Source organism: Nyctereutes procyonoides, unplaced genomic scaffold (assembly GCF_905146905.1).
Source record: "Nyctereutes procyonoides isolate TBG_1078 unplaced genomic scaffold, NYPRO_anot_genome, whole genome shotgun sequence".
NCBI classification, from domain to species: domain Eukaryota; kingdom Metazoa; phylum Chordata; class Mammalia; order Carnivora; family Canidae; genus Nyctereutes; species Nyctereutes procyonoides.
In genome coordinates this window covers 20989867-21013638 of record NW_026575147.1, presented here as the reverse complement: position 1 = coordinate 21013638, position 23772 = coordinate 20989867, and the positions used below count along the sequence as shown (strand labels likewise).

The 23772-nt window shown below is 47.7% G+C and overlaps 1 protein-coding gene across 3 annotated transcripts in view; it reads left to right on the top strand.

The window, feature by feature from the left end:
* Positions 1-21746, top strand: part of THEM5 (thioesterase superfamily member 5) — a 35306-nt gene extending 13560 nt beyond the window's left edge. For all 3 annotated transcript variants that reach the window (XM_055312568.1, XM_055312569.1, XM_055312570.1), the window contains 6 exons: positions 13549-13829; positions 15515-15716; positions 17121-17259; positions 20938-21048; positions 21164-21288; positions 21571-21746. In XM_055312568.1, coding sequence (XP_055168543.1) covers positions 13707-13829; positions 15515-15716; positions 17121-17259; positions 20938-21048; positions 21164-21288; positions 21571-21614 — 744 coding nt within the window. In that variant the 5' untranslated portion in view covers positions 13549-13706 and the 3' untranslated portion in view covers positions 21615-21746. The remainder of the gene's footprint in view (positions 1-13548; positions 13830-15514; positions 15717-17120; positions 17260-20937; positions 21049-21163; positions 21289-21570) is intronic.
* Positions 21747-23772: the final 2026 nt, after the last annotated feature.

Sequence of the window (23772 nt, the reverse complement as noted above, 5' to 3'; positions counted from 1 at the left end):
ACTTCCAAATTCGTTCTATGAGGCCAGCATCACCTTAATTCCAAAACCAGACAAAGACCCCACCAAAAAGGAGAATTACAGACCAATATCCCTGATGAACATGGATGCAAAAATTCTCAACAAGATACTAGCCAATAGGATCCAACAGCACATTAAGAAAATTATTCACCATGACCAAGTAGGATTTATCCCCGGGACACAAGGTTGGTTCAACACTCGTAAAACAATCAGTGTGATTCATCATATCAGCAAGAGAAAAACCAAGAACTATATGATCCTCTCATTAGATGCAGAGAAAGCATTTGACAACATACAGCATCCATTCCTGATCAAAACTCTTCAGAGTGTAGGGATAGAGGGAACTTTCCTCGACATCTTAAAAGCCATCTACAAAAAGCCCACAGCAAATATCATTCTCAATGGGGAAACAATGGGAGCCTTTCCCCTAAGATCAGGAACAAGACAGGGATGTCCACTCTCACCACTGCTATTCAACATAGTACTGGAAGTCCTAGCCTCAGCAATCAGACAACAAAAAGACATTAAAGGCATTCAAATTGGCAAAGAAGAAGTCAAACTCTCCCTCTTCGCCGATGACATGATACTCTACATAGAAAACCCAGAAGACTCCACCCCAAGATTGCTAGAACTCATACAGCAATTTGGTAGTGTGGCAGGATACAAAAGCAATGCCCAGAAGTCAGTGGCATTTCTATACACTAACAATGAGACTGAAGAAAGAGAAATGAAGGAGTCAATCCCATTTACAATTGCACCCAAAAGCATAAGATACCTAGGAATAAACCTAACCAAAGAGGTAAAGGATCTATACCCTAAAAACTATAGAACACTTCTGAAAGAAATTGAGGAAGACACGAAGAGATGGAAAAATATTCCATGCTCATGGATTGGCAGAATTAATATTGTGAAAATGTCAATGTTACCCAGGGCAATTTACACGTTTAATGCAATCCCTATCAAAATATCATGGACTTTCTTCAGAGAGTTAGAACAAATTATTTTAAGATTTGTGTGGAATCAGAAAAGACCCCGAATAGCCAGGGGAATTTTTAAAAAGAAAACCATATCTGGGGGCATCACAATGCCAGATTTCAGGTTGTACTACAAAGCTGTGGTCATCAAGACAGTGTGGTGCTGGCACAAAAACAGACACATAGATCAATGGAACAGAATAGAGAGCCCAGAAGTGGACCCTGAACTTTATGGTCAACTAATATTCGATAAAGGAGGAAAGACTATGCACTGGAAGAAAGTCTCTTCAATAAATGATGCTGGGAAAACTGGACATCCACATGCAGAAGAATGAAACTAGACCACTCTCTTGCACCATACACAAAGATAAACTCAAAATAGATGAAAGATCTAAATGTGAGACAAGATTCCATCAAAATCCTAGAGGAGAACACAGGCAACACCCTTTTTGAACTGGGCCACAGTAACTTCTTGCAAGATACATCCACGAAGGCAAAAGAAACAAAAGCAAAAATGAACTATTGGGACTTCATCAAGATAAGAAGCTTTTGCACAGCAAAGGATACAGTCAACAAAACTAAAAGTCAACCTACAGAATGGGCGAAGATATTTGCAAATGACCTATCAGATAAAGGGCTAGTGTCCAAGATCTATAAAGAACTTATTAAACTAAATAGCAAAGAAACAAACAATCCAACCATGAAATGGGCAAAAGACATGAAGAGAAATCTCACAGAGGAAGACATAGACATGGCCAACATGCACATGAGAAAATGCTCTGCATCACTTGCCATCAGGGAAATACAAATCAAAACCATAATGAGATCCCACCTCACACCAGTGCGAATGGGGAAAATTAACAAGGCAGGAAACCACAAATGTTCGAGAGGATGCGGAGAAAAGGGAACCGTCTTACACTGTTGGTGGGAATGTGAACCGGTGCAGCCACTCTGGAAAACTGTGTGGAGGTTCCTCAAAGAGTTAAAAATAGACCTGCCCTACAACCCAGCAATTGCACTGTTGGGGATTTACCCCAAAGATACAGATGCAGTGAAACGCCGGGACGCCTGCACCCAGATGTTTCTAGCAGCAATGTCCACAATAGCCAAACTGTGGAAGGAGCCTTGGTGTCCATCGAAAGATGAATGGATAAAGAAGATGTGGTCTATGTATACAATGGAATATTACTCAGCCATTAGAAACGACAAATACCCAATTTGCTTTGCTTTGATGTGGATGGAACTGGAGGGTATTATGCTGAGTGAAGTAAGTCAATTGGAGAAGGACAAACATTATATGGTCCCATTCATTTGGGGAATATAAAAAATAGTGAAAGGGAATAAAGGGGAAAGGAGAAAAATGAGTGGGAAATATCAGAAAGGGAGACAGAACATGAGAGACTCCTAACTCTGGGAAACGAACAAGGGGTGGTAGAAAGGGAGGTGGGCGGGGAGTGGGGGTGAATGGGTGACGGGCACTGAGGGGGGCACTTGACGGGATGAGCACTGGGTGTTATTCTGTATGTTGGTAAATTGAACACCAATAAAAAAATAAATTTATTATTAAAAAAAAAAGAAAGTAGACTACACGTTACCAAAGGCTTGGGGGGAGCCGAGAATGGGGACTTATTGCATAATCATGTAGTTTCTGTTCCAGGTGTTGAAAAATTTGGGAAATAGATAATGACAATGATTGTACAGCATTGTGAATGTGATGCATACTCCTGAATTATACGCTTGAAAGTGGTTAAAATGACTAATTCTGTATTATGTATTTTCCCGTTTTTTTATATGAGTGTTTTTATCTTTTTTTAAGTCTTTATTTAAAGTTGTTAGTTAATGTTCAGTGATATATTCATTTCAGGTGTAGAATTTAGTGATTCAACATTTATGTCCAACACTCAGTGCTCATTACAACCAGTGCTGTCCTTTTTTGGGGGGAGTGGGTAGAAGGGGCAGAGGGAGAGGAGAGAGAGAATCTTAAGCAGGCTCCATGCCTATTGCAGAGCCCAATGTGGGGCTTGATCTCACAACCCTGTGATCATGACCTGAGCTAAAGTCAAGAGTTACTTGCTTAACCGACTGAGTCACCCAGAGGCCTCTACAAGTGCCTTCCTTAATCCATCACCCATTTAACCATCCTCCCACCCAAGATACATTTATGATGAGCACTGAATAATGTATGAATTGTTGAATCAGGGACACCTAAGTGGCTCAGTGATTGAGCATCTGCCTTTGGCCCAGGGCCTGATCCCATGATCTGGGATCAAGTCCCATGTCAGGCTCCTTGCAGGGAGCCTGCTTCTCCCTCAGCCTGTGTCTCTGCCTCTCTCTCTCTCTCTGTGTCCCTCATGAATGAATAAATAAAATCTTTTAAAAAACTTTTTAAAGAATTGTTGAATAACTATTATTATACATCTGAAACTAGTATTCTACTGTGTGTTAACTATACTATGGCTTAATTCCACTCTCCGTGACTGTGGGTGGGACTTAATGACACTTCTAACAAATAGCCTACTTCTTGAATTTTCCCTCTCCCCCTCTCTATCGCTCTCTCACCCTCTCTCTCCTCCTCTATCTCTCCCCCATTCCCTTTACCCTCTCCCCATATCTCTCCTCTCTCCCTCCACCCACCCCCGTCCACCTCACCGCTGTATCCAGTTGACTGAAACCTTCTGAGAAATGAGGCCACAACTCATTTAACTGAGTTAAATTCCAAATTCCTCACCTTCTGAAATGATATGAGAGAAATGTTATTTTTAGCTAAAATTTTAGGTAATTTGTAATGAATTGATAGATACTTGATAGAAAATTAGGTGATTAAATGCTAGTGGCACAGATGATCCCAAACTAGATAATGATAGGGGAAGATTTTTAGAAGATTTTTTTAGTGATTTTTTTAAAAGATTTTATTTATTATTTATTCGTAGAGAGAGAGAGGCAGAGACACAGGCAGAGGGAGAAGCAGGCTCTCTGCTGGGAGCCCGATGTAGAACTTGATCCCAGGACCCCAGGGTCACGGCCTGAGCCAAAGGCAGACGCTCAACCACTGAACCACCCAGCCCTTACTGTGTCTTTGAGCAAGTGAAGTGGCCTCGGAGCACCCCCATTTTCTCCTCTGTAAAATGGAGGTAACCTTTTGATTGTGATGGGACTTAAGTGAATAAATGAATGTAAAACACGTTTGCTGTCACTGTCCCTCTCCTGTTTGCCCACACTGGTTGGGAGCCACACCAGCACACTCCTGAGCCCACAGGACACAACAATGTGTTATTTGGAGCTTAAACATTAAATGAAAAAAAAATTAAATGAGCATAGCTATAGTCAAGGAGCTATTTGTATAGTCTCATGTAGCTTATATGAGATAAACTCAACGTAATTAACAGAAAAGTGCCTGGTGAGTTAATACAGCAAAACATCTTTCAAAGAAAATTAGCCACTTCTGGCTAACATATCACCCCATATCTGTCTCTACTAGTGGAATCTTGTTGGACAGTCTTTTCACCCCCTCACACACTGTTCCCCTTCAACCCCTGAAGGGGCTTGACATGTGAAGCCTAGAGAGTCAGTGAGAGGGAAAGGAGGTAATTTGCATAAGGATCGTGAGATCTTTCTAAGATTCCAAGTGTTTTCATCATGTCTGGAAGGAGGGCACCTGGGTGGCTCAGTGGTTGTGCACCTGCCTCTGGCTCAGGTCATGATCCCGGGGTCCTGGGATCGAGTCCCACACCGGGCTCCCTGCAGGGAGCCTGCTTCTCCCCCTGCCTGTGTCTCTGCCTCTCTCTGTGTCTCTCATGAATAAATAAATATAAAGTCTTTAAAAAAATAATAATGTCTGGAAGAACCCAGGTGGTGGGGTGAGGTGCAGTGGGAGGCAGGAGGGCAGAAAGAGGCAGAAGTAATGGGCAAGAGTAGGAAGGGGAAGGGGAAAAAAAAAAGGAAGGGGAAGGGGTTTGTGAAGTCAGGGCCCCGCTGTTAAAACAAAATACAAAATAGAGCAGATTATATTCAACAATTGCTGTTTCAGGCAGTAAGCAATGTAGAACTATCATCCTCGGTAGAAAGGAAAAAAACAAGGTAAACCCTCCAAAAAAAAAAGTTGGCTCCCACCCTTTGGGTGCCAGAATCCGCAGACCCATAAGTGGCCACATACGTGACCACAGCTGAAGAACTGTCTATCCACAGCGTGGCCGTCACAGTGGGAGCCCAGGTCCGCCAGGCAGGAGCTCAAGGAGGTGAGCTTCACTCTGGAAAAAGAACTTGCTCTTCTCACCCTAGCCCCAGAAAGCAGTGGCAGCTCTCACCGTGGGAGCAGGGGGTGCCTGGGTGGACACAGTGACTGTGGAAGGAAGACAGGGTCGGGGCAGCGGGGGGGACGACACATCAGTCACTACAGGGAACTGAACGGCAGGTGGAGAAATAGCAGGGCAACAGCCAGAGACAGGGTCCCTGAGCATCCCTGCCCAATGTTTGCCATGTTAGGAAGTGGGGCTGCCCCTTGGTCCTGGGGGGGGGCTCCTGGCTTCCGGGACTCCAGTAGCACGGGCCGAGCGGTGCTGGGCTGTGGTGAGGCGTGACTCACTGGCCTGCACGGACTGAGGCCACTTTTGCAGCTCATATGTTGAACTCAGAGCACGTTCTATTGGAACCGGCATTCAACACTCCGAATAGTGTGTGTACAGTTGTACGTGCGAGGGCCCACCTAGCTCCCCTGGGAAAATGTGGCCAGTGCACCCACCCTCCAGGAGACCTTTCCTGCCTCAGCCTTGTGCTTCCCAGCAGGGCAATCTGACCAAGTGCAGACAAGGAGAAAGGAGGAAGGGGGCCCAAACCCGAGGGCTTTCTACTTGCAGATCAATCTATGACCCCAAGAATCTTCTTTCTCAGCCCCTGTACAATAGATTTTATTTATTTATTTTATTTAAATTCAATTTGCCAACATAGAGTATAACACCCAGTGCTCATCCCATCAAGTGCCCTCCCCATTGCCCGTCACATAGTCACTCTGTCCCCTACCCTGTACAATAGGTTTCAATGCAAGGCTTTCACCCTCATCAGCTGCCGGAATCTTGAATCACCCCTGGGAGAAGCAGGGTTAAAGATGGTGTGTGGAGGCTGTTTACAGAGGCTATATCCTCTCATGAGTGAAACAAAGATACATTGGCCCATAAGGCCTCTCTGGGGTGGTTCAAGCCTATGGCAGTACAAGCATCAAAAAAAAAGTGATAGCTATAACTTAAAATTACAATTTTCCAGTCATTGTATAAACACATTATTGCCTTGCCTCCTTTACCTCTTAGATAATATCAGTGGCCTTATCTTACCTGTGAGCAACCTGTGGGAGATTAAGTAAACTTCCCAAAATCACACAGCCACTCCACGAAGTAGGTAGTCTTGATTGTTCCCATTTTACAAATGAGGAAGCTAAGGCAAACCTGGGATTTGCATCAGGGTCATCCTGACTCCAGATCTCAAGACTCCACCACCAGCATTTTCTAGCCTCCTGCAAACGCAGGCACGGAAGTATATTAAGTGTGGTGGACAGAGATCCAGAAGAAAGCAGAGGTGGAACGACCTTTACTTTATCACTGATTTAAGGCCAGAGTTTTCAAACTTGAATTTTGAAAACCTTATATTTTATAAAGAATGCTACTCCAATCAAGAAATTGGTAAAGTTTTAATAATAGAGGAGATTTTGAGGGACACCAGGCTAATTCAGTGATTGAGCATCTGCCTTCACCTCAGGGTGTGATCCTGGTCTGGGGATCGAGTCCCTCATCCAACTTCCTGCACGGAGCCTGCTTCTCCCTCTGTGTCTCTGCCTCTCTGTGTCTCTAATGAATAAAGTCTTTTTAAAAACAAATTTAAAAAGCAGATTTTGATAGTGTATCATTAGTGCCCATTTGAAGGTCAGGGGGAGAAACCTCTGGAATAATAATAATACTAAGTAAAGCAAGTGTAAAGGGCGGGTGGGGGTTGAATGTTACACAGTTGTAGCCCACTGTCTCTAATTAGCTGCCTCAGGAATACAAATGATACATGCTCCATGAAGGGGACAACACTCGGGCTGTTTATTCCCTCTGAAAGAACCTATTGTTCTCAGGAAAAAAATCAGTCCACCACCACAGGTAAGGATAAATGTGACAGAGAAAAGGAACTGGAAAAAAGAATTTGAGAATAACTTCCACCTCACCCATATCTAAAATACAGGGGGGGGGGGGAAGGCCTCCCTAAAGTCGCCCAAGTCCTCTGTCCATTTGTGACACCCCTCACCAACATCCCCAGGAAGAAAGGGCTCCAGGTATCATGAGAGCAGTGTTAGCCATTTGATATGTTTTTGAAATGGAATGTGGCCTTACTTTGTGCCCCAAGCCAGGAAAGCAGATTTGCCAGTGGCACCATGTGGGCTGCCCCTTTGATTTGAAGATACCACCTCTCAAGTGACTGTCTAGGTGTGAAGAAGAGTAGACTTCAAGTACAGGCCTCGCTGGGAGCTGGAGGCCACTCCGAGCGTGCGTGCCAGACACACCCATTCAGGATTTGTCACTCTAAGCTTAGGGGCTCTCTGCCTCTTGGCGGTTCACAAATAGGACCTCCAGCTGAGCTGTGGTAGGGGCTCTCACATCCAGGTTCCCATCAGTCCCGGCACATTCCTGCCTTGGGCTCCATCAGGGCAGTGATAACACCACACACACACTGCCTGCTTGTCAGCTGCCCAGCCCCCCTGGGCACACAGCCCTGCTCGCCTTTCAGCCTGCATTCTTCTCCAGGCAGCACCCACCAGCCCACCCCCTCAGGGCCCCACTGGACACAGCACTTAGCCACTGTTTCCTTTAGCTCCATCCCATGCTTGGATTTGCTGAAGGCAGCCTCCCCCCACCCCCACCCCTTCCAGCCTTGGCCTGTCTGAGGCTGAGTCCCCGCCTTTCCCCAAAGCTGCTCATTCCCGGGTCCCACATGCAGCACAAATCAAAACACTTAGCAACTGGATGGAGCAAATACCCCAAGGCAACTGATTTATCAGTTTCAATGCTTGACAGCTACTTTCCTTTCCAAAGGGCCCACTGTGAGTGGCCAGGGTGTAAAATGAGCTCCAGGAGAGCCCTCCCTGAGCACTGCTCTGAGAGTAGTAAGAGAGACAGGATTTGAGCCAAAGAGCAACAGACTCCTGGAAGAGCAGTAGTGAGAGAAGGAGTAAGCTTACAAGCAGTAGCATGATCCGCAGCCTGCCAGACAAGATCCAGTCAGAGGCATTTGGCTTGGCTCAGGCAGTGTACTTATAAATTAGCTGCCACATTTAAAAGTTGGAAGGTTTCACAAACATAAAAGTCTGGATGTGTACTGGCTTTTCTGGAGAAATTAGCTGGTAACTGGGCCTCTGCCCCTTCATGGCCAGCTTCTGAGTGGAGCAAGACCAGGGTGACTCCCTCTGAACATCCTCGGTTCCCATCACTCAGCCTGGCCCCCAACTCCTGGCTCAGAAGGTCAAGAAACCAAGCCTCTTTGAGGTCAGGGCCAGCCTGAGTCCTGACCAGTCTGAAGATCAGTCACAGACTGAGAGGGGCGTGGGCAGTCTGGAAGCCCTCTAGAAATTGCAGGGGTGAGTATAAGAGCCAAGTCTTCAGGAGGAAATTGAGTTCACAGAGCAAAGACATTTAGGGAGGCCACTAGGGGAGTCCCTTCCTCAACCAGAAGGGCCAAATGGACCCATCCTGACAGAAGCACCCTAAAGTGCCCGGAACCCACCATCACAGCAGAGAGCTGGCCAACCCACGTGGGGAGCTCCACCATGTGTCCAGAATGGTCTGAGAGCGATTCCAGGGCCCCCAAGCTGAGAAGGACTTTGTAAGATTTCTGGAAATGCTACTCTTTTCCTGCTTCCTCTTAATGATTTACAATAAATGTCTCTAAGCACAAAGAGTCCTCCCCAGGATAGGCTGGGGAGGCCAAGGGCCACTACATCATCTTGTGGTGAAAGGGAATTTCCCAAGAGGCAGAGGTGGGTGTGAATTTGTATTTGGGAACCTGCTAGAAGGAAGAAAGCATCCTCGGACTGGGAATTGATCCACAGAAACTCCCAGGCCTTGAATATCTCTATTGCTTCATACCATGCCAGAGAAGGTTCTAGTTCAGTGGTGTGCTGGAGCCAGTTCCTACCAGCTTACAGGAACCAATTGTGTGCATCTCTTCCCAGCTTCACAGTCAGGGTCAGTGGCTTCATACTGGTAGCTTGAAATCAGCCACCATGGGACTATTTCCATTACAGAAGTTGACAAACTCTAAGCTCTCCCAACCCCCAAGAAGCAGTTGCTAATTATTTACTCGCATACTACTGCTGGTTCTCCCATGGACCACCTACCTGTCGGCTCTGGCCCAGAATGTGCTCCCAGGACAGATCATATCACAGTGACAGAAACCCCCAGACTCTACACTCCCCCATGGGTCCAAACAGGAAATGAACCAAGCAGGCAAACAGGCTAAATCAGAATACAACAGGAGTTCTGAATTAATGAACTTTCACTGACTTTCCTCTTTTTTCTCTCTTTTTTTTTTTTTAGTTATTTTTTTCTTAATTAAAAAATTTTTTTAAGGATTTGTTTATTTATTCATGAGAGGCACACCAAGAGAGGCAGAGATAACAGGCAGAGGGAGAAGCTGACTTCCTGTGGGAAGCCTGTTACAAGACTTGGTCCCAGGAACCCAGGATCATGACCTGAGTCAAAGGCAGACACTCAACCACTGAGCCACCCAGGAGCCCCTTTTGAGTTTTATTTTTATTTAAGTAATCTCTACATCCAATGTGGGGTTTGAACTCATGACCCTGAGATCAAGAGTAACATGCTCTTCCAACTGGGCCAGCCAGGCTCTTTTTTCTAATTACTTTTCCAGAGGGTCCAGGTCTGAGGAGAAGCTTTCTTTCCTCTGAGCTGAGTTTTCTTGGTTTGTCCTGAGTTCACATGGAAGGGTTGGGGCCAAAGTTCGTGTTGTAACAAAACCCACTCAAAGCCCACACCTTTCCACCTCCCTGCATGCTGACCTCCCAGCCCACATCTAGAAGGGGTTCAGTATTGCATAGAGAGCCCACAAGATGTGTGGAATGGCCTTGAATAATCTCCTGCATTCCACTCCAACCACTGACTGCAGGGCCACACTTATGGTTTTGCCATCAGCATAGATGTTCTCTGATATCTTTCTTTCTAATCAGCTTCATTCTGTCATACCCTTGACCCCATTGTATTGTCTAAAATATCACAGATATCCATCACCAGGTCTTTAGTTCTTTTTTTTTTTTCTCTCTTCTGGATCTCTTCCCTCCCAGCTGGGAAATGAAGATTGATCAGCTGGGTAACCCTTTCAGTTCCCTCCACTTCCCTGGACCACAGCATCCTGCCGAACCTTGGTAATCATCAACTCAAGGAAACTTAAAATTATACAAGAAAGGAAATGTGACTATAGTACTTGGCCAGGCTGAGAACAACTCATAATGATATAAATTTTTAAAAGCAGATTTAACAAAACATTGTGAAACAACAAAAGTGGGAAAATGTCCATAGGAAAATTTTCCTGTGTTTCTCCTTTACAACTACACAGTACTTCTGACACCAGATGTGTGGGCTTCCCAACACCAAGCAATTCTCTGCGACACCAGGTAGATGTCCTACAATTCAATTATTTTTTTAAAAGATTTTATTTATTTATTTGAGAGAGGGAGAGAGAGCAGGGGAAAGGGTAGATGGGGAAGGAGAGGAAGAGGGAAAGAATCCCAAGCAGACTCCACGCTGAGCACGGAGCCCAATGCAGGGCTCAATCTCATGACTCTGAGATCATGACCTGAGCCAAAAACAAGAGTCAGACGTTCAACCAAGTGAGCCACTCAGATACTCCTACAATTCAATTCTGACACTAACTGGACCCCACAGTTAATGGCTAAGTCTCACAACCCTACCCCCCATTTCAGATGCCAATGGCAAGTGCTGGGTCTCTGGGCTACTTACAATGTCTGTCTGACCTGGCTACAGATCAGAGGTTCCCATACCCTTTTTCTTAGGTCCGATCATTGGCTGGAACTGTTCACAGAACTCCAGGAAACTCTTATGTTTACTAGTTTATTATACAATGAAGCATGTGATAAAGGATACAGATGACAGGCAGATGAAGAGATACATGTGATCTGGGAAGGTCTTGAGCAAAGGAACTGCTATTCCCATGGAGTTGGAATGTACTAACCTAGAAGCTCTCCAAACCCTGTATTTTTTGGTATTTTTATAGAGGCTTCATTACATAGACATGATGGTTCATTAACTCAATCTCCAGTCCCTGTCCTTATCTTGAAGAATGGAAGGTGGGACTAGTTGAGGAAGGTCATCAAGAAGACATGACTGCTGGTTGATCCATGAGTTGGCCCCCAGTGATCAGAGGTCCTCACCCTCACCCCTGTCCTTGGAATGTGGGTCCTACTTGCTTTTCCTACTCCCAGAGACTGCTCCAAGGACACAGCCTTAAGTAATGATGAAGTGTTGAGAACCCCCACATAGTATACGTGACTGAATCCAGTTAAGGTCCCTCTCTCCCTAAATCTAAAATGTGGCAGGCGAGTGCAGGGATCCACTTGTCTTGCTTCCACCCAAGACTAGCCTGTCTTGTGAACTCCCCTTGTTCCTTAAAACTGCCACCTACCAACCTGGAATGGCCTGCCTCTTTCTTCTGATCTCTCTTTGCTCTGCTCTCATGGGCTACTTTCACAGGAAGCTTACACAGGGAACCTCCCAAGGGGTTTCATATCAACAAAGACTAAGTTCCAAGCTTCTAATCCTGGTTTGGTCTTTCTGATGACCAGTCCCTGTCCTGAAGCTATTCGGGAGGTTCATTATTCAGAATTGCCTCATTAGAACAAAAGACACTTGTATCACCCAGAAAACTCCAAGGGATTTAGGTGCTGCATTCAGAAACCAGAGGCCGAGTAGAGTATATATATTTTCTATTATTACACAGAGAGTATTATTTTCTAATCAGGCAATAAGAGATGCTGATCACACTGGGGAGTACAGTCTACAAGGGTGATAACCCAGCTTTCACGTGGCTCTTGGGCAACAAAACAAGGACTTCCTTTCTCATGTTCAGCTACTGATTCTTCTGGGAATCAGGACAGTGACTACCAGCTTGGAGCTCCTGATGATGTGGAGCCCCTCTTTCTCCCTGATCCCTTTTCCTCAGATTCCTCTACAGGAATTCCTCTTTTATCTCCTACTCAAGTTCCATCTTTTCAAACAAGTATCACATATAGAGACTGCCAGGGGCTGCATGGCTGCCAGGTACCGGCCGAGGCCTCGGGAAAGCCAGAGGACATGATGCATGGCTCCAGCCGGCTGCTGCTGCTGCGCAGGAATGAAAGCACACTGTTGCCAGATCTTTCTACTTATCTGGAGACCCTTGACCTGCTTTGTGCAAAACTCCCTTTTTAAAAAAATGCTAGCAACTAATTCAAATATTTTTGGCTAGACCCAGAGACCGAACCAATAAAAAACCTGGTCTCCTTGTCCTTGAAGAAATTTCATTCTAATCTTCACAGGACATGAGGGAAATACTTATATTCTAGTCTTCTGGGGCAGCCAAATACAGAAAGGGGTACAAAACCTATAAACTTCCCTATCAAGTCAGTTTGATTCTTTCAGAAACTGCCAAAAATCACCACCACCACCACCACCACCATCATCATCATTATAATTCCACCTTTAGAACGTGCTTTTGTCCAGTAAATTAAAAGCTAGGAGTTTTAATTGAAAACTGGCCATTTTAATTCAATAGAAGAAATACCACCCCGAAAAAAAAGCTCACAACCTTGCAGACACTGGCTGAACACTCCTCCCTACTTTCCAGTGAAACCTGTCCCTCTTCGGGCTTGCCAGTGACAAGGCCTCCACTGCCCAGCTCCCCACCTCACCCCCAGCTCTCATCCCCTCCCTTGGGGTTCCCAAAGCATGAGAGCACCTGTGCTAAGCTGCCTGCTCCCAAATGATGTCCTGTCTCTGCCTTTAAGATCTTCCCACCGGTTTCCCCTCCAGGGACCAGCAGATAGAGGCTTCTCTGTGCCACCCCTTGCCTGGGATAGGGGAAGGGGTGGCTAAGGGCCATGAGTCGGCTTCCTGAGTGCCACGATGATACCAGAGCTGATGTGGTCTTGTTGCGGAGCACACACAGGAGCACACAAGGGCTCCTCTGACACACACAGATTCTCCACCAACCCTCTCCAATCAAGAGACAGACCTCCTTTACCTTTCTGGGAACTTTCTTGGATTGCCCCCCAAACACTCCAGGGAAGCTCTCTAAGGCTCTGTGTACCATGTGCTATTTCTTTATGTGCTTTTTTTTTTTTTTTTTTTTTTTTTGTCTTTAACAAATGTTTCTTTTCTGGACTCAGGCCAGTCCTGTTGAGCATTCATGCCCAAACAGCATCTGCTCCTCCCCAAGTGCTGGGTGGGGTTTGGGATCAGCTAAACACCCCAAGCATCTGTGGGTATTGTGTCAAACTAGTCCAGCCTTGCCTAATCATTTGCAGAGGCCACTTGCTGCTGAAAGCTTTGTGACAGAAAGGGAGAGAGGCTTGTGCGAGCAGTATCTGTACCAGCAGCACCAAAGTCCATCCAGAAAGCACCCAACTTTGCTACTTTCTCAAGAGTCTGCCAGCAGTCCTGCCAGCCCTAACCTAACTCAGCCATGATAAGGAGAGGCTTCCAGGTGGCAGTAAGGCTTGGCCAGCACAGAGCCCTTTTTGGTGGCCCCCAGGTCCTGCCCAGACTCAACCCCACCTCAGCATTCGGATCCTCCACGGACTCTCTGGTGAGTAAATTCCCAGCTCAGCTAGGGAGGCAGCCCTTCTCTTGGGGGCCTAGGGTATAAGAAGCACCCCAAAATTTCTCTTCCCAGATGATAGCTGGTGCAAGTGGGCAGTGTGTTGGGGGGGCTATTTGATTTGCCAAAGGGAAGGTGCTCTTGAGACACCAAGTAGCCCAGATCAAGTGGCTCTTTGCTGGCTTAGCTGGTAGAGCATGTGACTCTTGATTTCAGGGTCGTGAGTTCAAACCCCATGTTGGGGGTAGAGAGGAAAGAAGGAAGGAAGGAAGGAAGGGAGGGAGGGAGGGAGGGAGGAAGGAAGGAAGGAAGGAAGGAAGGAAGGAAGGGAAGAAAGAAGAAAGAAAGAAAGAAAGAAAGAAAGAAAGAAAGAAAGAAAGAAAGAAAGAAAGAAAGAAGAAAAGAAAGAAAGAAAGAAAGAAAGAAAGAAAGAAAGAAAGAAAGAAAGAGAAAGAAAGAAAGAAGAAAGAAAAGGAAGGAAGGAAGGAAGGAAGGAAGGAAGGAAGGAAGGAAGGAAGGAAGGAAGGAAGGGAAAGGAAAAGAGTGATGCCTGGGTAGCTCAGTGTTTGGGCGTCTATGATCCCAGGATCCTGGGATCAAGTCCTGCATCGGGCTCTCCACAGGGAGCCTGCTTCTCCCTCTGCCTATGTCTCTGTGTCTCTCATGGATAAATAAATAAAAAATCTTAAAAAAAAAAAAAAAAAGAAAAGAAAGAAAGAAAGAAAAAGAAAAAGAGAAACCAAGGAGCCCAGATCCAAAACTAAGAGCATGAGGACACTCTTCCTGGTCTGAGTCATGTGTGGCCACCAATAATGGGTCACCTTCCTCCTGTGGAACTCAGACCATGCCCCTGAGTTGGGGCATTTCCAGACGGAGGACACTGTGTGTAGTCTGGCAAGCAACCAACCCACTCCCACAGTTGTGATGAGTCCATGAATGTCTGATGCCACAGAGGGCTTACTGTGTTCCACAGATAGTATCACACTTCTGTGGGCACCCAAAACATGTTTCAGGGGAGCACCGTGCCCAGGCAGCCCCAAGCTGTAGACAGAGCTGGCACAGGCCCTGAGGTGAGGGGTGGCAACAATGGTTCTCAACAACCGGTTGCATTCCCAAGGGAAGCCAGTGTTTCAGAAGGCTCAGGTGCCTGACCATCAGCTCTCATACTCACAAGCTTGGCAACCTCAGTTTCCCCATCTGTACAGTGGGGCTTAGATTAGCAGTTCATAGCCTCAAAGAACAGCTCACAATTTTTTAAACAGAACAGTTGTTTTCGGTTTTGTTTTTTAAGATTTTATTTATTTATTCATGAGAGGCCCAGAGAGAGAGAGGCAGGACCATGATGTGAGCTAAAGGCAGACGCTCAACCACTGAGCTGCCCAGGTGTCCCAAAGAGGACAGTTGTTAAGACACACCACAGAGCAGTATGCCTCTACTTGTCAGTCCTGGTTCCCTTTTTTTCCTTCCTTTCCACTTTAGCGTCCCCTTGCCAGTCACCCACAGGTGTCCCCAGACCCTGTGCAGGGAAGATGGGCTGCTTCCCATCAGTCAACACTGGTGGAGGGCTTGAGGAGCCAGAACCCCAGGAGCAGAGCACCTGGGGGTCCCGCTGCCCAAGCAGCAGATGCCAGCCCCCAGGAAGCTGTTCAGTCTCTCTAATTTTTCCTGTCCAGGTCTCAAGATTCTGTCCAGAGAAGACAGATTTGAAGGACTATGCCCTTCCCAATGCCAGCTGGTGTCCAGACATGCTGAACCTATACCAGGAATTTCTAGAGAAGACCAAGACTGATGGCTGGATCAAACTGCCCTCCTTCAAGTCCAACAGGGACCACATCCAGGGGCTCAAGCTCCCATCTGGGTTAGCAGTTGCCTCTGGTAAGGCCCAGCCTGGGGGGCCTCTGGGCACACCTGCTCCCCAGCCTACGGGGCGGGTTCAGCCGGCACCTCTCCCTGTGCTCGGAACCCTCAGGAAGGAGCTCCGCAAGCGCCCTTCTGGTTCCCGGCTGGAAGTTCTTGCTGTGTCTGACCCAGCTCAGACGCTGCAGTCCCAGGCAGGTAGACGAGAAGAGCAGACTAGCTAGCCCCTCTGACCTCCAGCTCCCCTCCTCCTGTCCAAGAGGACACAACCTAGTGGCCGCCTTTGCTCCCAGCCCAGAGCTCCCAGCCCTGACCACAGCCTGTCAGCCTCCTGCCCTCTGCCTTCTCCCTGCTGCTCTTCCTCTTCTGTCAAGCCCGGTCCTAAGTAGTCCTCCTCTCCACCCAGTAGAGGCCCTGGGACCCCTCCCCCACCGCAGTCCTCGGCACACCCGTCCCTGCTCTATGGGGCCCATAACTAGTCTCCCCAAACACCCACCAGATCAGATAGATAGAACTTTCCACCATCATCTTGTGTGTGTGTGTGTGTGTGTGTGTGTGTGTGTGTCCCTGTTTTCTTGTCTCTCTCATTCATCTATGAGGTTTTTCTCCCCACTAATGAATGGGTGGTACAGGAGGCAGATGACCTTTGGGTATATGCCATAAACAGCAGGGTCATCAAAATAATTTTTTTCCCAAAGAATTTGGTATCCATCAAAAAAGGATATAGTTGCTGTAGTAGTTATCTTGGGGGGAAAATAGGAACCTTGGTGGACTTTTCTGCACTTATTTTACTGTGGTTTTTCTTAAGATTTTATTTATTTATTTGACACAAGCAGAGGGAGAGGCAGAGGGAGAGCGAGACAGGCTCCCCACTGAGCAGGGAGCCCAACGCAGGGCTCAATTCCAGGACCCCAGGACAATAACCCGAGCGGAAGGCAGATGCTTAACCAACTGAGCCACCCAGGAAGATTTTATTTTTAAGTCATCTCTGCACCCAACGTGGGACTCAAACTCATGACCCTGAGACCAAGAGTCATACGCTCCACTGACTGAGCCAGCCAGGCTCCCCTATTTTACTTGTTTAGTACTGCTGTTATTTTGAATTATATGTGCATTATGTGTTATATAATGTTTAAAGTCTGTTATAGTCTCCATCTGGCCATGATCCTATCTCTACCCCTCAGCCAGAGAACTTCCTGTCTCTCCCTCCAGACCAAGGGCTCCTTAAGGATAGGACTGTGTCTCCACTCTCAGACTTAATGCTCCCTGAGGACCCAGGGCCAAGCCTGGGTGTCCTCTACTTCTCTCCTGGATCCCATGCCAGGCTCTGCCCATGATGCTGAATGACAGGCCCTGCCTCCCACGGGGCCCCATGCACTCACACTCCCTTCTCCAGCTGCACCACTGCCCATCTCTCCACAGACAAAAGTGACTGGCGCATCTTCACCAGGTGCATCCAAGTGGAAGGACAAGGCTACGAGTATGTCATTTTTTTCCACCCATCCAAGAAGAAGTCCATCTGTCTTTTCCAACCTGGCCCCTACCTGGAGGGGGCCCCCGGGTAAGCTACCAGCAGGGCCTGGGTGGTTGTCCTTGGCCGCTTCCTGGGCTTGGCTCAGCTAATGGATTGGCCACACACCAGGCCCTGGAGTCTGTACCTCTCCTGAAGTAGCTGAGTAGTGGCGGTAGGCACTGGGCTTCTGTCTCGACACCAGGCCTGGAAGGGCCTTCTCAATCTTGTCCAGTCCCCATTGTGCGGATGAGAGCCTCCTTATGGGGGTCTGAAACTTTTCCAATGAGAGGTGGTCTTAGAGGCCACTTTGAGAAAATGTTGTAAGCTTGGAAGAGGACAAGATCTGGAGCCAGGCTTTCAGTCCTGTACTGCCTCACTGGCCCTGGAACCCTAAACAAGCAGCTTAACCTCTGAACTTTAGCCTCCCTACCTGAATCCTGGGGCAATGATATTCACCTGCCAGAATGAATGAAAGATACGATATTCTGGGTCTATGTGAATGTACTCACAAATCGACTGACACAATATAGCTATCAACACTTCATGTTTCACCCATGGGCAAACTGAGGTTCATAGAGGTAAGGTAGCCCCGTAGCATAGGCAACCAAGTCTGATCTGGTCTCTAATCCAGGATCTGGGACTCCAAGGCCATTGATCTCTCCATTATGCTCTGCTGCCTTCAAACGTGGGAGAGGCCCAGGAGGGAACTCACACTGGACAAACTGCACAAGGGAAATCAAACTGGCCTTGAGCCTCCTGCCCAGGGCCACTGGGCCACCAAGTCCATGGCTCTCTGCCTTCTCCTCCATCCCTATTCCTTCTTTAGGCGGTCACTGGAGGCTGTTGGTGTTGCTGGAGTTCCTACAAAGGAGAAAGAAGTGTAAGCAGCTGCTTAAAGGTCCCAAGGCCTGGGAGGGACCCAGCTGCAGTGAAATTCAGAGATGTTAAGAGATGTCAGCACTGCCACAGGCGGTGGATTCAGACCACAGCCCTTGATCACCCTGTCCATCCCAAAGGCGTCCTCTGTGAGGACACTGATTTTCCCAGTGATGCATGAAGACCCTAGGGGCTAGTCAGAGCCCTACGCAGCTCAGGGATCTCCTTCCCTCCGAAGAGGCAAACCCCAGAAGGCAGGGGTGGGGGTGAAGTGTAGATGATTTTTATTTAGGGGCTCATGGAGGTGGGGCAGGAGAGGCAGAGGACCATCCAACATTGAAGCCAGTGGGTTGAGGGGTTCAGAGAAGAGATTAACACTGAATAGAAATAAAAATACCCAGTTCAGTCTATCTACTGTGTATGGAAAAAACAGTTCTCCCCTACTATATCTTTTTCTACTATGTGTCTCCTTTACTACTCACATGGGACACTTTACTTCTGATAGTTCTCATCACCAAATGGGTGGAGGCTTTTCCCCACACCAGGCAATTCTGTGTGTCCTACAGTTTAACTCCATTCTGACACCATCTGGCTGCAGACAGGATCAAATCCCACAGGGTAAGGGCTCAGTCCACAAGGCTGCCGCCTGCTACTGCAGATGCCAATAACAAATAGCGGGTCCTTGGTTTCCCACAACTTTTGTCTGATTTGGCCATGTCGGGAAGCAAGAATTTCTTGGCCCCTTCAAAAGTCCTTCCAGCTGGACTAGGAATCAAATTGACATGAAACAGATTAACAGGAGAAAATCAAATTTAATAGTGTACATACAGGAAATCCACACAGATACGGAAATTCCAAAGACAGGCAAAATGAAGGATATATGTCAGCCTGAACTAAGGAGCAGAGTGCAGGGGTCTGGGACTTCAGGGGGAAGGAGCACCCTTCACAGGGCAATAACAGCAGATGCTTGTTCATTAGATGCTTGCCCCGCCATACTGATGGTTCACCCAGGCCAAGTGTAGCTCTGCTAATAAACTCTGTTCTGGGAAAGATCCCCAATTTCAATTCTTCTACATAGTTAAAGAAGGGGCAAAAGTTTCTCTTGAGCCCACAGGGTCTTGATTGCCTTCAGCTCAAAAGAATATTCATGCCAAAGTGGCCCGTCTTGGGGAAACTTGCCTTGGCTCCTACAGTTACAAATCAGAGGTCCCTGCAGCCCCTTCCTCATGTTCAATTACTTTGCTAAAGAGGCTTATAGAACTCAAGGAAACATTTTTTTTTTTATTAAAGATAAAGTACACAGAAGAGGCCAGATGACAACATACATAAGGCGAGGTCTGGGAGTGTCCCCAGCACACCCAAGAGCTCTGTCCCTGTGGAGTTGGAGTGTATCACCCTCCCACTGAGCCTGTGTTCACCAGCCTGGAAGCTCTCTGAACCCTATATCATTGGGATTGTATGGAGGCTTCCTCACGCAGGCATGACCCGTCATATACTCCATTTCCAGCCCTTCTCCCTTCTCTAGAGGCTTCTAATCATGGTTTGGTCTTTCTAGGGACAAGCCCATCCAGGAGCCAACTAGGAGCCCACCCAGAGTCACCTCAGTAGAACAAGACCCTCCCATCACCCAGGAAATTATGAGGGTTTCAACAGCCCTGTGCTGAATGTGGGACAGAGACCAATTTATCTTTTCTGTCTTGTCACAAGTAACCACCCAGTCTCTAGGCAATGAGAAGGGAGAGGTTGCTGGCTGGCCAAGAGCTATCCTACAGAATCCACACACTTGCCTATGGACTCCTATCTGGCCAATGAGGATAACCAGGGAAGAGCAGGTTTGGGGTTCTCTGCCACCCCTCTTTCAAGCAATGTGGAGGTATACAGGGGTTTTGTAAACATTACCTCCTATAATCTGATGAAATAGGATAGGATTTTATTCACGCTTTATAGTAGAAAAACTTCAGCTCAGAGAAGCTTAGCGATTCAGCGGCTCAACACCTTAGCAACTTGCTCAAGATCAAACAGGGAGTGGGAGGTGGAGCAGCCGGGTGGAACCAAGTGGGTGTGGTTCCATGGCCCCCGGCTGTTTCTCCTCCCAGGGGTGGGAACAGGAGGGTAAGCCACCCTAGCAGGGTGGGGAGCTGGCTTGGTGCATGGAGAATAGTGCTTTTGAAGATCCGAACCTTGAATCTGCATTCTGGGGATGGGCGCCCTTCTATTTTCCCCAACTTAACCAACAGTGGAGCAGCTTTCGCATGAAGGTCAGTTTACACAAGTGAGGATGAGAATTTCACTCACTTTAAGTAAAGCAGGTGTTTGCAGCATCCTGCTGAAGGGCCACTTGGCTTTCTGCAGGCGGTGCTGCTCAGGAGGCTGTCCTGTTGGCACAGTAGAGGGCATGAGTTAGCTTCACATTTACCTGCCTGGAAAAGGTCAGCTCGGCACCAGACTGGCTATAGTGTTGGGGAGGTGGGAGCTGGCCAAAGCCGTGCCTCAGAGCCCAAGCCAAAGAGGACAGGGGCTTATCCATCCCTGTAGGAGCACACTTGTCCGAATGACGGCAACTGCTGCCAGCAGTTAGGTGATGAATCAGAAAAATGTTTTTCTGTTACCTTTATCAGAAAAAAAGAAAACACATTTTCCTGGTGAAACAAAATAATTGTGTCAGGGGTTGCTAACACTGCTGAAGCGACATGGGAGAAAAGGTAGAGCGACCTTGAGCAGTTTGATCAGCTGGGATCCTGCTCTGCTTCCTTTCCTGGCCCACAGAGAGGTAGAGGCCAGGTCGGGGTGGGGAGGGGGTGGTGTGGCAGAGAGGCTTGCAGCCCTGGTCTCGCTCCTGCCTCACCCCAGGTTTGCACATGGAGGCTCCCTGGCTGCCATGATGGACGAGACTTTTTCTAAAACTGCTTACCTGGCCGGAGAGGGGCTGTTCACGGTGAGCCTCAACATCAGGTTCAAGAAGTAAGTCTGAAGAGGAGGACAGGGGAATGGAGTGCGGGAGGGACAGCAGCCAGGGGCTCGGATGAGGAGCCAGGGGCTCGGATGAGGGATGGGCTAATCCACCTGCTCTTTCCAGCTTGATCCCAGTGGGCTCTCTGGCTGTACTGAATGTCCATGTGGAAAAGATCGAGGACCAGAAGCTTTACATGTCCTGCATCGCCCAGAGCAGGGACCAGCAGACGGTCTATGCCAAGTGCTCAGGTACAGAGGTTCTCAGCCTCAGCCCCAGACTGTGTCCTCTGTCCCACCATCACCCTCAGGACAAATGGAAGGAAGAATGCTGAGGGTGCAGTCCCAAGCTGGGATCCAGCTTTTCAGAGTGGGATTGGGCATCTGCAAGGGAGAACCTGGCTAGGATTCTTTCCTACGTGTGAGTGGCACAACCTGTGCCAAAGACACAAAGACAGGATCCTAGGTAACAGGATGCAGATGCTCAGAGCACCTCATCTGGGTCCTGCCATTCAGTTTGCCTTTCTCCCACAGGTATCTTCCTTCAGCTGCAGCTAGAAGAGGAATCACCCCAGTAACAGTCACTCTGCCTTCCTGCTGTCTGCTGTGCCTGCTTGGGACCCACTACAGAGCAGGGAGGGGTCCCCAAGAACTGACTGGTGACATAAAGAAGGTGCTTTTCTCTGAATAAATAAAGACTCGTGGCCTCATCCTTAGGCTCAGAGCCTTCTGCGGTGGGAAATTAGAATCCTGCCAACACCTCCCACACCCCCACTTTCCCATTCAGCACCAGGAGATTTCCTGAGCACCCACAGACACCAGGCCCTGGGGGAGGCGCCAAGCACACAGTGAGGGAGGACGGGGCCCCTGGTCCTGCAACACACCATTGCAGGGCAGTAGCACAGGGCCCCTTCAGCTCCTCTGCCACCCCACCCGGCTCCCACTAGGTGGGCAGTGCAGACACAAAGGGAGGAGGGCTCAATTTCACTTTATGAAAAAGATTGCAGGAAGATTATCTAGAGGAAGCACTGCTTCCAGTCTCAAAAGTTGGGTGCTGTTTACCAGGCAGGGAAGGGAGGGGAGGACTGTTTAAGCAGAGGGAACAGTTAAGAGTGAAGGAACTGAGGACTAAAAGGTCAAGTGACTTTGGAGAAGAACAAAGTTTTGAGTAGCCTAAGAGTTTAAGGAAGGAGAAGTGGGCAGGGCTGGAGCAGACCTCAGAAGTTTTCCTAAACCCTACTGATGGAGCTTAAGCTTTGTCTTGAAGGCAAGAGGAAGACTTTAAAGGGTTTAGCCTGGTGTGTGTGCATGGAGGGGGTGATTAAAGCTTTATTTCTTAAGTGTATTTATTTATTATTATTTATTTATTATTTTAAAGATTTTATTTATTTATTCATAGACACAGAGAGAGAGAGGCAGAGACATAGGCAGAGGGAGAAGCAGGCTCCCAGGTAGCCTAATGCAGAACTCAATCCCAGGTCCCCAGGATCACACCCTGAGCTGAAGGCTCAACCACCGAATCACGCAGGCATCCCATAAAGTTTTATTTTTTATTAAGATGACTCTGGTGGCAGTAAAGGAAGGGTGAGCAAGCCTGTAGGTGGGAACACTGGTTAGTAGATCCCTGCACAGCCCCCAGGTAGAGATAAGAAGGACCTGACCTGGGCCAAAGCTTTGAAGATGAAAGAGAAGTTGGAAAACATTACAAACAAAATTGTGTGGGACTTTGTCACTAATTATACGTAGTGGATTTGTGAAGAGTCATCCAGGATAACTCCACGTTTCCAGCTTAGGAATCACAGGTGGCATTCCTGGGAGTAGAGAGGACCAGTTTTGAGGCAGGGATAGAAAATGAGCTCAATTTCCCATGCACCGAGCTTGAGGCACCTGTGGTACTTTTCCCACATGGTGAGCACCAGCAGGAACCTGAGCTTTGTAATCTGGAGCTCAAGACCGATGAACAGCCAACTTGGTTTGTAAGTCATCAGTATAAAAACTGACACTGGGAGTGAAGAACAGGGAAGGGATCAAAGATCTCTCAGTCACACTAAGGCTTCAAGTTGGGGCAAAGGACCAAAAAGCCACCAAAGGCCAAGGATAGGACAGGAGGGACTGTTCTGGAGGCAAGGCCATCAGTGGGGAGAATAGTCTGGGGGACGGGCAACAGTTGGCTTAGGCCGCTGTTCAGGAGAACACACTGACCAGGTACATGTGGACTGAGGCATGTAGGAGGCCCAGCTGCTGGTGGAAAATAGGAGCCCAGAGTATACTGGCCCGGGGTGAGGGGAAGGCATGAACCAGCTGGCACTGGCAAGACTACAGACAATGGCTGATAAGTCAGGCCAGGAAATGACAGTAAAGTAGAAAAAGAGAACACGGCCAGCACACATTTCTAAGGAAGAATGGTCTGACATGAAGGAGAACACAGAATGGAGGAGGCAATTGTCATCCAGAAGAAGCCAGAACGTTCTCTGAGCCTGCAGAGGAGAGAAGTGGGAAACTGAGCAGCTTCCTCAGGAATAGGCAGGATTCCATCAAGACTAAGTGAGGGCAGGGGATACCCAGGAAGAGGTCAAGGACTCGAGAAGTTTTACCAAAGAATAAGAACTCCAGGGGGGCATATTACAAAGGATTTTATTAGTATGTGTGGTAAAGCCAAATACTGAAACAGGTAAATCTTCACATCGCCGAAGTGTAACCCATACCTTACACAGAATGGACATAATGTCGAGTTGT